Consider the following 17505-nt stretch of genomic DNA (forward strand, 5'->3'; position numbering starts at 1 on the left):
TGAGTGCATAGAACTTTCACCAGGTCGTCACAGGCTGGCTTTCTGGTGGGTAGGTTCAAGACTGCAAGCGTGCATCCCTGAAACAGGGCTCGCTAGCTGACGAAGAGGCTTCCTCCCCCATTCCCTGACAGAAGCAGACACTGGGTGTGCTCGTTCTTGCGGTTCTCCCACGCACACCAAGCTTTGCAGCATCATATGACTATTCTCTCTCTCTCTCTCCCATCCTCTCAATCGCCCACACAAACAATTTTGGATCTCCAACCTGTGAGGACCGGCTGATACTCAGAATCTTCAGTCTTCTCCATCACTGTCTGAATGAGGCTATCAGAAAATCTCAAGCCTGGTAACTGTGCAATAAATGAGTCTGCAGGTGTGCTTGAACCCCTTGTGTGCCACAATGGGGACGACCACCAAGATCACAAATACAATATGTATTGGAGGCTCTGAAGCTCCAAATGAAGAGGTGCGAGGGTGGGAGGAAGGCGGGAAGATGCTGCTTAGAGGCCCTTCAGCACTCGTTCGGCAAATTAAACCAGCAAAAAGACCAATGTTCTTTGCGATCATATGAGAAATGGGTACCAAGTAATAAATAGAAGAGAAGGCAGTACTTCGACATATTGCGTAAATCGACTGTCGGGACTGGATTTCCGGTAGGCATCAGAAAACGTTAACAACGAAGATCAAAGCCTAAATGCATCATAAAAAACACTACGATTAGAGAGGTAGTGTGAGGAAGAAGAAAGATGGATGTCTACAAAGTGCAACAAGAATTAGGGGAAGCTGCATCTTCATGGCATCACAAACTGTATACAAAGTTACGTACAGAATGACTTCCCCTATGATGATGAGCAGGAAGCACAATTTGTACAGGCCTCCACTGAGGGAACTTTAGACAAGCACCTCATTGCTTAAACAATTCCAAGCTTGTAAGAAATCGGAAGCACTCTGTTGTCACCCTTTGCAAGGCTCTCCCCATCAACCATTCTTCCAGAAGCTATTCTTGCATATGGGACTAAAAACATTGCTTTGTGAAAAAGGTTCTGGGCAAAATACTGCTGCCTGCACACTTAAATGACAATTTGATATCACTGAATCACATTTTTAATGTCTATGCTTCATACTTCACGGGCAGGAATTTGGAGCAAAGTCCTAGAAATCATGTATTTATAAGTGATTAAGAATACTACTGTCAGCGATACTATAACTATTGTCTGATAGCTTGAGAGGTGCCATTTTAACTGCCACATTCTATGACAGAATCATGTCAACCAGGTGCAAAACAGGGTCTCAAGATCAGGTGTCACGGGCCATGTCTACATCAAGTGCTATCGGCAAGCAGATCATTAAAGTAAAGAGGCGGGCAGCCTGGCATACAGGAAATGTGGATGTAATCAAACAGGCCAGTGCTTTTGAAACTGGATTAGCTGAGACAGCATCATGTCAGCCAAGCTGAATGAGCTCACTCCTCGGGGTGGAGCTAGGCAGCACTTACCACAACACATTTTCCGGGTTCCAGGCTCCAAAGTGAGGTCTCTGTGTTGATCTTGTGGGTGAGAGCCCCCTCCATGAGTACACGCTCTGAGCTTCCTTCCTTCACCGCTACGCGAATCGAAGTACTGCGCAGATCCACAGACACCTGTGAAGATAAGACAGTCACCTTAAAGCAAACAACTGTCTAGCAAGGCTACCCTTAATCTCAATGCCATTTTCAGTTGAGGAAACAACATATATGGTAGACTAGGGAAAGGAATGTGTTTTTAGCCAGCAGTCAAAGAGGTGGCAGGGCCTTTACAGGCAGAGTCATGTGCTAATAGCAGCTCAATAGGACACTGTGCTGTATACAACAAGGCTGTGCCCAGAAGAACTGCTCAGATCTTAATTCGCTAATGTGATCACTGAGGATTTATGTGTGTGTGAGACCAGAGAGTCACATCATTGAATGCTGGTTGGTGCAGTGGAGAAAAGTGACGAGTATTTGCATCGCTACGAGACCGACCCCATGTGACAGAAAGCACCTTGAATATGTAAGTCCTTATGTTAAAACTGTACATGATAGGCTGCAGCAAAATGATAGTTTAAGATAAAACAAGGGCTTTTAAAGTATATATTTAAGTAGCAAAAAATCAAAAGGGAGTGGACCACTTGTCCTGTGTAGCCAGGGTCTTGTTTACTGTTCTTTCCTTTCGTAAAAGAACCCTCATAACTATACACAGGTACCAAAGGCGGCATGAACTGGGTTACCGCTTAAGTGTAAAAGTGCAGCATCATCATCGGGTCTTTTTTGAGTGTACGCTGCCCTCCACCCGGAGGAAGACCTTCTGGTTCAGCAGTAGTGTCCAGACATGAAAAACAAAAAATATGAGAGGGTTCGCATTTAGTGGGTTAAAATCTCTTGGTCATTGTTTCCATAGCGACTTTATTCTTGAAAGCTTGATCAGAGAGTTAAAAGAAAGGAGTGCGGGGTGAGACGGGGTTACTAGTCTTCCGTACTCGTCATGATGTAGGGGTCAACATGTTTCAGCCTTCTGCAAGGGTCTAAAGGCTTTCATCAGGACCGTGGTTTTTAGGAAGGCGCTTTGTCGCTCCTAAAGTGAGAACACTTGTCACTTGTTTTGATTAATGGGGTCAGATCAATAGTATCTGTACCTATAAAAGGGAAGAAATGGTTACATTCACCAAAATTTTCTTAATCAAAGGTCATGATTTGTTGCTTCATGCGGTCGTCTAGGGCAACTACTTATGTGTGGGGGGGTAAGTGAGGATAGTGTGTAAAAGCAAAACAACTAGGCGGAAGTTAGGGACAGTTACGTGAGGTAACGAGATCGTGATCTCGGCGAGATGAAATTAAAAACACTGTAGGACATTGCTTGGTTCATAACAAGACGTTGTGGCTAAAGAATTGTAAAGCCATGTGGATAATATCTAAAGTGTGTTTGTAAGCAATGGACTCTAATTGTTGACACTAGTATCATCAATAACGATTTGCCGCTTGTTGCTACGTGAGTGAGATAGACTATATTGCCAGTGAACAAAACAATCGTTCGTGTTTCTGAACAGCACGTTGCAGTAATTTGTCGATGCGTATTTACCTCAAGCTGGATTGGTAACATTCATACGTGGATGCCCGGAGGCAGGCCGAGAATTCATTTCTGTATTCAAATTAAGGACAGAGAGGTAAATTAGAAAGACCTTACTTGAGTTTGGAAGTTGTACCAGCACTGCGGAGGCCATCGGAGCTTACCGATTCTCGCACGTTTAGTGTCTGCATCTGCCTCTTCTCGCGGTACACCCAATCAGATTCGTCCGGTTAGAATCACCGTTAAGAGGCGAGGACGTAGTGAAGGTCAAAGAAAGACTTCACGTTTTACGGTAAAGATTGGCAAGGTGCCGTGGTTGGCACGGTACAAACGTGTGTTCGAACCAGTTAAATGAATATAGGTTATTTTTATGGTATTCACTAAAGGAGGCGAGACATTGTTGTACGTGATTTACAAATGCATTATGTTAGTGTATTATCTTGCCAGGTCAAACTATCACGATTGATTTCGAATATGTTGGTAGAGGGACTACGATACTTTTATAATTCAAAAAAATGGTGGGATGAGAATGCGTTGTGCGTTGTGAGCGTGCCTTGGTGAATGGTTAGATCCGATATTACATTCTTGTTTGTTACAAAAAATTCTTGTAATGGGATGTTCACGTAGCTAAGGTATACCATGGTATATTTTCGTTGAGGCCTTGTTTGTCCGTGGACAAGCGATCAATCCAACGTTGTTCTTTTTCATACAAGATACCTTCGGCATTGTAGTTGACAGTTCTTAAACTTTCTAGGACTACCCATTTGAGGTCACTGGTGGCATGGTTGTGCTCTATGAAGTGTCTACTCATTTTGGTGGTTGCTCTTTTGCAGTTCACGTTGCTTTTATGTTCTGTGATTCTCAATTTTATTTTTCGACAAGTCATTCCGATATATTTGAGGTCACATGGGCAGGTGATCATGTAAATTACGTGGGTAGTGTTGCAGTTAGTGTGCGTTCGTAATGTCCACGTAAGGTTAGGAAGGAGTTGGATGGTTTTGGTCACTTTTGTTAGACTGCAGACTGAGCACGTCCCGCAAGGATAGTGTCCTGTGATTGGTGCCAAATTCCAAGCTGCTGTTATGGTTCCTGTACTTGTTTGTAGAGCAGGTCTGGTATGTACTAAAAGATCTTTTATGTTCTTTGTTCTTTTGTTGGCAAACCTTGGTTTAGGCCATTGTAAGGTGTCAGAGGTTAGAATTCTCCAATTTTGTTCACAATCTTTTTCACTGTGTTGGACATAGTATTATAGGTGGTGACACACGTTAGTAGGTCATCTGGTTCTGCCCGTGTTGATGTCTGTAAAAGGTTTTCTCTCAGTTGGTACAATGCTCTTTTCTGACACTTCCTTATGATTTTTACTGGATAGTCCCTTTTGATTAGTTTCTCACCCAATTCTTTTGCTTGTGTTTTATAAGTTTGGAGATTGCTACAGTTCCTCTTGAGTCTAAGGAACTGACTGAATGGTAGATTGTCTCTGAGAGGACGCGGGTGGAAGCTATTGTAAGACAGCAAGCTGTTCTTTGCTGTTGGTTTGTGGTACGTCTTGGTTTGGAGAAGATTATTCTCTGAATAGATAGTTATATCTAGGAAGTCAAGTTTGTGTCTGTCAAAAGTGCAGGTGAATTTTAAACACTCGTCTCTGGAGTTGATCCATATGAGGAAGTCTCCTAAAGATTCAGCAGTATCTTCCCAAATCATTATGACGTCATCTATGTAACGTTTCCAGAATTTTACTTTGTTCAGGTACGGATTGTCAGGGTTGTGAATATATTTTTGCTCAAAGTCACTGACATACAGGCCCGCCACACTGGGAGCAAAAGTACTGCCCATCGATGTACCGTGACATTGTCTATAGAGGGTGCCATCGTACTCAAAAAAGTTTTCAGTTAGAGCTAATTTGCAACACTGAAGTATGAAGTGTCTCGGTGTTGAGTTGGTCCAAGGTTCCGAGAATAGCACATTTTCAAGTGTGTCTAGTGTCTTCTGTTGGGGGAGACTGGTGTATAAGCTCTCCACGTCTAATCCCACCAGGTACATGGTGTTCTCATTATATACCTGGTTGTCCAGTTGGTTGAGGAGGTCACGTGTGTCCTTCAGGTACGTTGGTGTTCGTTGTACAAGAGGTTTGAGGAAATGATCGGCAAATTGTGAAAGAGGTTCCAGCACTGATCCAATTCCTGAGACAATTGGTCGTCCTGGTGGTGGGGATCTGTTCTTGTGTGTTTTTGGTAGGGAATAGAAATATGGTATTCTTGGTGATTTGGTCATAAGGAAATCTGCCTCGTGTTTTGATATCCACTGGTTCGTCTCAGCTTCTTCTATCATGGATTTAATGGTACTTTGTAGTCTTTTTGTTGGGTCAGTGGTAATCTTTTCATAGAATTTGTGGTCTGATAGTAGGTTTTGGCATTGGGTATCGTATCCTGATTTGTTCAAGAGGACTATGCCTCCCCCTTTATCCGCAGGTTTAACAACTATGTCTTCATTGTTTTTTTTTTTTTTTTTTTTTTTTTTTTAAAAACCTTTATTCGTGCATCTTAAAAGAACAAATACGGGCCTACAACCGTCAGGCCGGCCACGATACAGTAAAGCACTGATACCCACATTACAGCCCCCGTGCATCAACGGTCAGGATTAACAACAGGTTATGAGTCACATACTGGAGATATCTTCGAAACCAGGGGAAGGAGAGGTGAAGGTTAATTTTAAGTTTTTTGATAATTTTATCAGAGAAAAAAGTCAATGAAGGATAAGAGCAAAGTAGATTCGAGTCCGCAAGATAGCTTCACCACACGGGCGAGCAGCAACATCAGTAAGAACAACAATGGGAGTAAAATCTCAATCAGTGAGGCGGTGCAGAGATATATCAGGATAGTCACATGAGCAAGTACGCGCCCCTCCAGAGCCGCCCCCACTCGATCCACCCCACACCCGGACCCCGAATCGAAGAAAGTAGAGCACAGAGACATAAAAGAAGAAAGGCCCATAGAACTAATTGAGAACAGAGTATTACCCCCCCACCCTACACCAATGCGGAGGCTACGGCCTACCCCCCCCCCCAGCATAGTGCCTGTCGCCCAATGAACCCGAAATATAGAGAAGAGAGAAAGTAGGAACAGAGTAAAGAAGGGAAGAAAACAGAAAAGAAGGTGGGGAGGAGCCCACTGGACACCAGAGCGCCCCGAACCATCAGCCAGTTATGGCCCCCACACACTGAGAGCCCTCTACGCCAAAAAACGGCATGCAAAGATACCATGGCACCACAGTTTAAGCAAGAGATGCAAGTCGCGACGAGTGCGCGCAAAACATACATACAGTCCCAGTCCCAGGCCAGCCCGTCCATAAACCATAGCGATAGAAGTCAGTCTAGCCCTGGCCCGATCGCGGGCTTGGGATTAAACCAGCTCCTGCGTGAAGGCCCCGTGTCCCGAGCAGACAAAGACAAGATGGCCGCTTGTGAGAGGATGGTGAAGTAGGATCACGAAATGGCCGCCGACCATCGATTGAGGTCCCTCGTTGCATCACATAAAATCCAAACCTGGCAAGTAAGGTACAGGAGGTCCACAAAAAGGCAGCAGTGGGCCACCGCGGACGGTCCCTCGAAGCCGTTAGGTATCGCTCAGCAGGATAGCCTCGCGGACGCGGTGAGGCAGGGAACAATGAAGCAGGCAGCCATGACCAGGGGGACAAAGTATCCGCAGTTGAGGTGGAGAGCGGTGGACCCTGGGCGCCGGGAGCGCTAGATGAAGGCACCAGTGTAGCACAATCATACACCGCCGCTGCGTCCCCGCAAGAGGACAAGAGCACCGGGAGACCCACGCCCTGTGGATGACAAACAGTGCGCTCACGGCCCGCAGCCGACAGTATGGGGTCAAACCTCTCACTCAGCGCCTGCAGGCCAGCGCACATCTGTAGTTGAAAGTCCCGCAGGACAGCCAGAACGGAGCCGCATGTCAGCGGAAGCTGGGCCCCAACATCGGCAGCAATCCGGGACGGCACTGTGGAGCTGGTGTCCGGAAGAGGGAGGGCGAAGTGGGCAGCGGGCGAGACCGGAGTATCACCCCCCAGCCGCGAGCAGGCACTCAACACCATGTTTTGCCGCTATACGGTGCAATGGCCAGGGGGGGGGGGGTCGTGGCAAGGGGTCAATTCCCCTCAGGTCTACGCCGCAACAGGAAAGGCCGACAGTCGCTTATCTTCTCGCCGGTCCCCCCCGCCGCCGGCTAGGCAATAGGCAAAGGGGGCAGCAGCCCCCCACAGCTCGGTCCTCAGAGCGGGGCAGGAGACTCACCGCACCGGGGCCCACCCCACAGCTCCAGCCCGTCAGGCACAGGGTGCAGAAGGTGTCCGGCCGTCTCTCCCCGGGCTCATCCGGCAACGATCCATGGTGCGAGGCGAGATCGGGACCGCAAGGCTCAGGTTAGCGCTAGCTGGTTCGGTAACTGCGGAGCTTCCAGGAGGCCGGCAAAGGCCGTACGGGCGCAGGGTTTCAGTGCCGAGGACAAAAGCACCCAGAACTCGGGCATCCGGGCGGGTTGAGACTCCGGGAAAGCAGCAGCGCGGTCAGTGCGTCTTCGCATACGGTGCACCTCGAGAATCGGCGAGGATGGGCATCAGGATAGTAGTCCGAGGCCACGGACCGACGGAGCCGGGCGCTCAAGCGTCTGCTCCGGTCGCCATCTTGGCTCCTCCCCCCTATGTCTTCATTGTTGCTTAGTTCTTTTATTGCCAGCCTCTCTCGCTTGGTGATGTTCATAAATGGCCTTTGGGATGAGGGTTTGATATTGTCCACTCCTTTGAGGATAGCTTGTTCGAAGGCTAATACTTCTATGGGGACCAGATGGTTTGGTGGACAAAAATTGGATTTTGGTCTGAGGCCGGTGTCACTTGTTGGTGTATCGTGCTGTTTGTTTTTGAAAAAAGCTTTCAGTTTTATTTTTCTACAAAATTCTGAGAGTTCGCACTTGACTTTGAATAAATCTAGAGGGGGGGTGGGGACGAAACCTAGTCCTTTGTTCAGTATTTCCTCTTGATCTTGGGTTATCGTGGTGTCCGTTAGATTTATCACCAGGGATTCATGTTGCTGGGGCCTGGTTGGTCTCTGGACATGCTCCTGGTGTATATCTGTCTCTCTTGATCGTTCCAGGATACTTCTTTTTTCCTTCCTCGTTGGGTGGACCGACCTCTCCCTAAAAAAGGTGGCCGTTGGGTGTTCATCATAGGGCCCATCATGTGTGGTCCTTGTAAATATGGGTTCATCCATCCCTGAAAGTTAGGTGCGAATGGTTGGTAAAGTTGTTGTGGTTGGTCATAAAACTGTGGCGTTGACCAATTTGCACCTCTTCGTCGTTGATTTCGTCTGAATCGACCTCTTCCTCGTCTAGGATAAGAGCCTTCATCACCGCTCCAATCTGAGTTATTGCTAGATGTTTTGCCAGTGGAGTCTTCATCATAATGGTCAGGTATTGTGTAGTCTTCTCTGGAGTAAGGGTGCATCTTCTCGACTGAGAATTTCTTGAGATCATTGCTCAGTTTCTGTATTTTACTCTGAGTAATATATTCCTTGGTCTCATTCATTTCTCTGTTGATCAATCTACCATTCAGTCAGTTCCTTAGACTCAAGAGGAACTGTAGCAATCTCCAAACTTATAAAACACAAGCAAAAGAATTGGGTGAGAAACTAATCAAAAGGGACTATCCAGTAAAAATCATAAGGAAGTGTCAGAAAAGAGCATTGTACCAACCGAGAGAAAACCTTTTACAGACATCAACACAGGCAGAACCAGATGACCTACTAACGTGTGTCACCACCTATAATACTATGTCCAACACAGTGAAAAAGATTGTGAACAAAAATTGGAAAATTCTAACCTCTGACACCTTACAATGGCCTAAACCAAGGTTTGCCAACAAAAGAACAAAGAACATAAAAGATCTTTTAGTACATACCAGACCTGCTCTACAAACAAGTACAGGAACCATAACAGCAGCTTGGAATTTGGCACCAATCACAGGACACTATCCTTGCGGGACGTGCTCAGTCTGCAGTCTAACAAAAGTGACCAAAACCATCCAACTCCTTCCTAACCTTACGTGGACATTACGAACGCACACTAACTGCAACACTACCCACGTAATTTACATGATCACCTGCCCATGTGACCTCAAATATATCGGAATGACTTGTCGAAAAATAAAATTGAGAATCACAGAACATAAAAGCAACGTGAACTGCAAAAGAGCAACCACCAAAATGAGTAGACACTTCATAGAGCACAACCATGCCACCAGTGACCTCAAATGGGTAGTCCTAGAAAGTTTAAGAACTGTCAACTACAATGCCGAAGGTATCTTGTATGAAAAAGAACAACGTTGGATTGATCGCTTGTCCACGGACAAACAAGGCCTCAACGAAAATATACCATGGTATACCTTAGCTACGTGAACATCCCATTACAAGAATTTTTTGTAACAAACAAGAATGTAATATCGGATCTAACCATTCACCAAGGCACGCTCACAACGCACAACGCATTCTCATCCCACCATTTTTTTGAATTATAAAAGTATCGTAGTCCCTCTACCAACATATTCGAAATCAATCGTGATAGTTTGACCTGGCAAGATAATACACTAACATAATGCATTTGTAAATCACGTACAACAATGTCTCGCCTCCTTTAGTGAATACCATAAAAATAACCTATATTCATTTAACTGGTTCGAACACACGTTTGTACCGTGCCAACCACGGCACCTTGCCAATCTTTACCGTAAAACGTGAAGTCTTTCTTTGACCTTCACTACGTCCTCGCCTCTTAACGGTGATTCTAACCGGACGAATCTGATTGGGTGTACCGCGAGAAGAGGCAGATGCAGACACTAAACGTGCGAGAATCGGTAAGCTCCGATGGCCTCCGCAGTGCTGGTACAACTTCCAAACTCAAGTAAGGTCTTTCTAATTTACCTCTCCGTCCTTAATTTGAATACAGAAATGAATTCTCGGCCTGCCTCCGGGCATCCACGTATGAATGTTACCAATCCAGCTTGAGGTAAATACGCATCGACAAATTACTGCAACGTGCTGTTCAGAAACACGAACGATTGTTTTGTTCACTGGCAATATAGTCTATCTCACTCACGTAGCAACAAGCGGCAAATCGTTATTGATGATACTAGTGTCAACAATTAGAGTCCATTGCTTACAAACACACTTTAGATATTATCCACATGGCTTTACAATTCTTTAGCCACAACGTCTTGTTATGAACCAAGCAATGTCCTACAGTGTTTTTAATTTCATCTCGCCGAGATCACGATCTCGTTACCTCACGTAACTGTCCCTAACTTCCGCCTAGTTGTTTTGCTTTTACACACTATCCTCACTTACCCCCCCACACATAAGTAGTTGCCGTAGACGACCGCATGAAGCAACAAATCATGACCTTTGATTAAGAAAATTTTGGTGAATGTAACCATTTCTTCCCTTTTATAGGTACAGATACTATTGATCTGACCCCATTAATCAAAACAAGTGACAAGTGTTCTCACTTTAGGAGCGACAAAGCGCCTTCCTAAAAACCACGGTCCTGATGAAAGCCTTTAGACCCTTGCAGAAGGCTGAAACATGTTGACCCCTACATCATGACGAGTACGGAAGACTAGTAACCCCGTCTCACCCCGCACTCCTTTCTTTTAACTCTCTGATCAAGCTTTCAAGAATAAAGTCGCTATGGAAACAATGACCAAGAGATTTTAACCCACTAAATGCGAACCCTCTCACATTTTTTGTTTTTCATGTCTGGACACTACTGCTGAACCAGAAGGTCTTCCTCCGGGTGGAGGGCAGCGTACACTCAAAAAAGACCCGATGATGATGCTGCACTTTTACACTTAAGCGGTAACCCAGTTCATGCCGCCTTTGGTACCTGTGTATAGTTATGAGGGTTCTTTTACGAAAGGAAAGAACAGTAAACAAGACCCTGGCTACACAGGACAAGTGGTCCACTCCCTTTTGATTTTTTGCATTATACATAGGAAGCCGAATGGACCACAGCTTCTTTTTCCCTCCCTTTGATAATTTTTATATTTAAGTAGAACACAATGAGATAGTTCATAGTGCTAACATTTTTGTGTGTCGATTTAAAGGATGAATTGCAGAACTCAGTTAATAACACCCTTATATCACCTCTCATAAATAATAAATCTTTGTCACCATGAGGCTTAGCGTGACTCCCTCAACTAAAGCATATGCTGGTTCTAAGCAGCCTTTAAATTTGATGATTAACCAATTGAACACATTGACATTTCTTTCAGGTAGCAGGCACCCTGGTGAGAAGGTCCGTTTCTTCTTTAGCTCCCTCTCCCTCGGCATCACTGCACAGGAGACCTTAGCCTATCCTCTCCTTAAAATGCAGCCCCTGAGTCATCACTGGCTGAAAGTTAACAAAAAGGTGTGTGGAGGCTTTTTGCAAAATTAATAAGCATAGCAGTCCCACAGATACCGCCCATTGTGACCTCTATTTACATGCAGATTTTCCTTGCTAGCATTAGGGCCCATATGACCCTTGCTTCGCAGGGAAGAAAGCCTAGGCAATAGTCTTTATTTATTTAATTTTTTACACATAGGGGCAGACACTGGGTTCGAACACCATGGCTTGGGCCCAAAGCAAGCTGTCTGCCCCTATGTGTAAACAATTCCTCCCTGACTCCCAGGTCCACAAACATGTGGTTAGCGGTCTTGGTTCCTTGTTTCATCTTGAACTGGATTCGCACACCCACATCAGTGAATCTAAATGAAGTCCACAAGCCTGCAAGTGTTCACCAACCCCCTCAGGTCAGCGGACCCATGACAAAAAAAAGGTGCAGAGCCAGGTCCTCATGCAAACCTCTGCTGTGCATAGCAAAAGCAGGGATTAGCTGCTTGCAGTGTTATTCACTGGGCACAGGGCTTTCTCGAAGGCCAGGAACCACGAACCACTTCTGCAGCAAGTTTTGTGCAGGATATAGTTTAATCGAAGTTGAATGTAGCTGGTATATGATGATTTAAAAAAAAAAAAAAAAAAAAAATCACTGAAAACAGTTAAAGCGGTTATGGTTAGCTTTGGTAATAACACATTAGAATACTACACTCCAGTAGTTCATTTAAAAAGACAGCATAAGCTATGGTTGCAAAATAAAACAGAAAACAACTGAAAGCCTCAAGTTATGGTTAGCTCTGCAATCCACAACTCGCACAACACTTATGCAATCATAACTTGATCACCAAATCCATTGCTTACGACATCATCATATTTATATGAACAAGTTTAAAAAAGCTAAATACCAAACAAAAATAACAACACAAACTCAAACATTATGTAATACTTAAGTGATAATTGTCGCTTTCATCCTTTTTAGGTGAATGTGATGAGCAATCTTTAGAATATTTTTGTAATTAAATTGGTCACATCATGAGTGAGGTCATGAACACTGAATTTGGTGTGCAAGATGTGGTTCTGTATGAGTAATGACACTAACCATAAATTGCAAATTTCATTTTTTTGCTTTAATTCACAACCACGACTGCACTTTAATTGTGCTACATAAAGTGCTGCATAATTTACAGATGTCAACAAAAACATTTATAGCTCAAATGGATCAAAATAATACAGCCACAGAATACGCCTCATAGTTTGCCTTTATTGCTGCATAATTTAGATAACCCTAACGAACAACACATAACATGTTCCTTGGTTGACGCATATTTATAGTAGTTCAGCCAATGGTACAGATGAATGAGCTGGTTTATCAAAGCTGCCCAACAAGGGTAGTGGACAGGCAGACACAATTGATTTTGACATGCTGGGTTATGTGGGCTCTAAGCAGCAATACTAGTTCTTGGCTGATGTGGGTTGTGGCTTCTCAGTCTGTGCCTGCGCTAGTTACCTGTTTGCCTTTCTTGATCTCTTTAGCGACTGGTACTTTAATCTCAAGGTCATTGTAGTCCTGCGACCAGACGTAGTTTTCGCGCACAGCTCCGTTGTAGCTCTCAGGGTTCCTCTGAAATTGCTCTTGTTTCCTGTTCCGGAACAGAAGGTCAAGAAACAAGGGCTGTTACAACCCGCCAGACACTTCCATATTTTTGGTGGGAAAGGACATGTATTGAACACTCTTGAAAGGAAAGCAAAACCAGTGACGAAAGCTACACACCAGAGAAACTCCTTCAGCAATAGGTACTTCCTGGACAAGATCCCACAGTTTTAGCAAATAGCCACTGATCAAAAATATTAACCATCTGGAATTTGAGGTGATGAAATCCTCTGGGTACATGAACAATTGTGCAGAAGCTAGGATCGACAGTTCCAGGATAAGTAAAATTAAGATGGGCAACTGAAGAATTTTATTGGTGTTGTATGCCTTGCCTTACATTCCTCTGTGGAGCTCACTCATAACCTACATTCAATCATGTCTCACTATCATTTTCATAGATTTTACAATGCACATTATTTTTTACAATTTCATTTATATGTATTGACAGTAAAACAATGTTTTTGTTATGGGTTGATAGTGTATCAGTAGTTCATATGCCACATATTCCTGCAAAATGATATTTAGAGGGAAAGACAGTAGCTTTACACAAATGTGCAAGAGAAATTCACATGTTACAGGATAATGTTTTTCTCATAATAATGCCAAGAACGTGTGCGAGAGCCTCTCAGAAAAATACTAGTTTCAGATATTCCAGAAGGAGCTTCCGTGGCACAGTCTGCAACAAGGTCACACCAGCAACATACTATCAGACTCTTGGCAAAGCAGAGACTAAGAGTGGGGCTGTCTATGGACAGACAGCAAGTGGGAGGAGTAGGAGGTGGTGGTGAAAGAAAGGCTGCAGGAGGTCAGTTTTTCTTTTCTAACACATAACATTTAAAGAGCTTGTACATTAACTGTACAAATATTTCAAGATATATTTCAGCAATTAGGAAAGCACATTGAAATTGTGTATGATGAAAACAGATTTTAATAGGATGAAAACAAATCTGAACACTTTACTTGGTGATGTGGAAATTATAAATATTTTAGCTGAAACCCAATTTTCACACATTATTAATAAGCTATATCGTTTTTATCAGCAAATTGCATGTTAGTGGGAAAGTTTGAGGCTATTGCAACAGAAAATGTGCGGTCTGTAAATGACAATGTGCTACCATATCATACTTAAGTAATATGTTTATTAAAAGCAAGTTTATAAACATAAACTCAGAAACATTCCTATCGCTGCCCTGATGACAATGCTATTGGTGAACTTAGAGGCAAGTCAGGGGTCTTGTGTACCCTATACATAGGCTGAATTCTTATTAGACATGGCGCAAATGTTTAACCTATTAAATAAAATTTTAAGAAAATGTTGTTTCAAGTGCAGGAATGCTGAACACTTCTTTTTCTTTAAATCTTTATTCGTTAAACAAAATCACCATAAAAGAATCACAATCAAATGTCAATAATATTAATTTCATAGTTAAAAAATAGAGGATAACGTTTCATTTAAAAACAATAACAATAAAACAATTAATACAATTAATCTAGTCTCGACTTCTTGGACACCCAGACAGCTTGTAAAAAAGATAAAACCGAGAGAATGACCCGTTCGGAGGCAAGCATCTGAAGGTACATCAAAGCAGGTCTAATGTGTTTGAAATTCAAGGATTTCAGCAAAGTATGTAAAAAACGCTTCCCAGGCCAGCTGAAGTGAGGACAAAACATCATTAAATTTAGCATATCCTGTGGAGACTAACTGTTGCAGCCGCAGGGAGCCCTTCCCTCCGGCCGTGCCCACCTACATGGGGACGCCAGCATATAGTGCAATTGATTAAACCTAAACCTGGTCAATAAAAACCTATCATGCTGGGATAGAACCAAGCCCAAATACGGTTCCAACCCCTGCACAGCTTTTAAAAGGCTTCTGAAGTTCTAAACCTCTCTCCAGACGGGAGCATTCCAAAAACAACCTTTTAACACTGCCCAATTCCAGATACCCGATCCAACTCCAGACAGTCCTCGAGAATCAAACGGTTCAACTTCAGCTCCGCCCTGCTCTAAATCTTGATCCAGCACATGAGCGGCTTAGAGCTATCAAATCCAAAAAACAATCAAGACCCAGTTCCTCATGTACAGAAAATGTGGGAGTTGAATGGGGGACCTGAATCAACTTACGCAAAAAATGATTCTCCATTGTTTGAATCCGGTCCAGCTTACCTAGCGCCAGACCTCACTTCCATACCGCAGCTGTGCAATACACTTGGCCTGATAACTTTTCAAGAGATCCCTTGGTACCTTAGGCCCAAGCCTACGAGCAAAAGTAAAAACTGCCCCTATAGATTTTACAGACCCTGATCCTTTGGCTTCAATCAGTGGTTTCCAGCAATTATTAACATCAAATAAAATACCCAAATAGGGGGAGGCTTGACTTTATTCAGGGTACAATTTGATACCTTAAAGGTCTTGCTCCTTGTTGCTTTAGGGCACACTACCATTATGTAGGACTTAGAAAGATTAACCGACAAGTCCAGGAGCCCCATAAAAGACACATACTTGGCCAACAGCAGGTCCAACCCCTGTGCAGTCCGAGCCATCAAGACCGCGGCGTCCGCATATAATAGGGCCGGGAGAGATCCGTCACCAATCTTAGGACGGTCAGCCGACACTGATAAAAGTGCAAACTCCAATCCATTGACATACAAGGTGAACAGAAAAGGGGCTAGTAAGCACCCCTGCTGGACCCCAGAACTCATCCCGAATGATCGATTGCACTTAACACCTTGAGAAAAGCGCGCTGAGGTCATTGAGTGGAGATTAGCTAAAAGAGCCACAATACTGGGATCGACCCCCATCTCGCTTAGCAAAGCCCAGAGGTTAGCTCAGTTCAACCCTATCAAAAGCGGACATCAAGTCCATAAAAGCCAAGTGTAAAGATTCAGGCCGAGCCACTGTATACTTATTTATAATTAAGTGAAGGTTTAGACATTGGTCTGAGATCGACCTCCCCTCCCTAAAGCCAAACTGGACATCACTCAGAATCTTATTTTCGTCAGCCCAGTCGCACAGCCTATTTAGGACCACCCTCCCCAAGACCTCAACCGAAGAATCAAGTAAAGAAATTGGATGGTAACATTGCGGGTTCTCTTTATGCCCCTTCTCAAAAATGGGTACAATCACCGTGGTTGACCAATAGGGTAATGGTCCCACCTGCACCATCGCATTCAAGACATGCGTTAATATAGGAGCCCAAACCTCCATATTTCATTTAAACAGGTCAGGTGGTATATTGTCTGGCCTGGGGCCTTGTTGCTAGACAGGGCTAGAATGCCCTTTGTGACTTCATCTACCGTGAAGATCAATTTGTTACCAGCGGTCACAGATGCAGCATGGATATTAGCCTCCCCTCTGCCCCATGATTGTAAATGCCCTCAAAAGGATCCACCCACTGTACCTCTGAACTATGATGACATAAAAACGGACCAGAGCCCTCAGCAAAACAAGGCCTATTAACAACACGCCAGAAGAGAGCACTGTCTCCAGTTTCACTGGCTTGACAAAGCTCCTCCCAGGCTAATTCCTGTAAATTATATTTGCACACCTTTTGCAGCTGCTTATACGCCCGCCTACAATTTTCTAATCAGCCGCCCGTTCCTCAGTGATTGCTTCAATGCCTCTTTCAAAAGTCACAGGGATCTGGAGCAATCCCTATTGAACCATTTAGGGTTTTGTACCCCCCGACTGGTATTAGCCTTTACTGTCAAGAGTTTGCCTACCCCCGAGCTATACCTTTAAAAGCTTCCAATACCTCTCCCCCACCAGCCTCATTATCCAGACAAATATTAACCTTCCGTTGGCAAGTTACAAAGAGAGAAGTTTGGAGGTGCTGTGGGTCCACCTGGGACCATCTCAACCTTCTCCCCTGGTCTACAGCCACAAGGCTCAACTTGAGGGCCCCCCTTGACTGATATTGTGGGCCCAAGCCAATATCTAGTGTTAGGGATAAGGGACTGTGGTCACTAAAAGGACTAGCAAAAATATTAAAATGAGAAATAAACAAATATAAAGGTGCTAAGACAAATATAAAATCAATAAGCAAACCCCAGCCCCTCCCTTTATAAGACAGGTGAATAACTGGGTTCAGGGAATTCACCAGTTTCTCCAAGCTAAAAAACATGTTATGGGAGTCTAAGAGCTCACCTATTTGAAGGTGCTCTCATATATGATAATGAAGAAAAAGGAGACTGTAAAATAAAATATTTGCCAAGGATCAGACAATATGAGACCAGTTTACAGGTCAAGTAGATTATCCAGGTCACTAGAGCTGGAGGTCAGGTAACTTTTTAAAATAATTTTTTGATGCCTGTTATATTTGAAAGTAGGCCATTTCACATGTCCTGCACCATATCAA

At 44.0% G+C, this 17505-nt stretch overlaps 1 protein-coding gene across 1 annotated transcript in view; it reads right to left on the minus strand.

The window, feature by feature from the left end:
• Window positions 1-17505, minus strand: part of NUDCD3 (NudC domain containing 3) — a 293435-nt gene that overhangs the window by 117876 nt on the left and 158054 nt on the right. Inside the window, exons 4-5 of the mRNA XM_085636006.1 lie at window positions 13008-13140; window positions 1493-1636 (exon numbers count right to left, since the gene is read on the minus strand). Of these exons, the coding sequence (XP_085492132.1) occupies window positions 1493-1636; window positions 13008-13140 (277 nt within the window). The remainder of the gene's footprint in view (window positions 1-1492; window positions 1637-13007; window positions 13141-17505) is intronic.

Source organism: Triturus cristatus, chromosome 11 (genome assembly GCF_964204655.1).
Source record: "Triturus cristatus chromosome 11, aTriCri1.1, whole genome shotgun sequence".
In the NCBI taxonomy this organism is placed as follows: domain Eukaryota; kingdom Metazoa; phylum Chordata; class Amphibia; order Caudata; family Salamandridae; genus Triturus; species Triturus cristatus.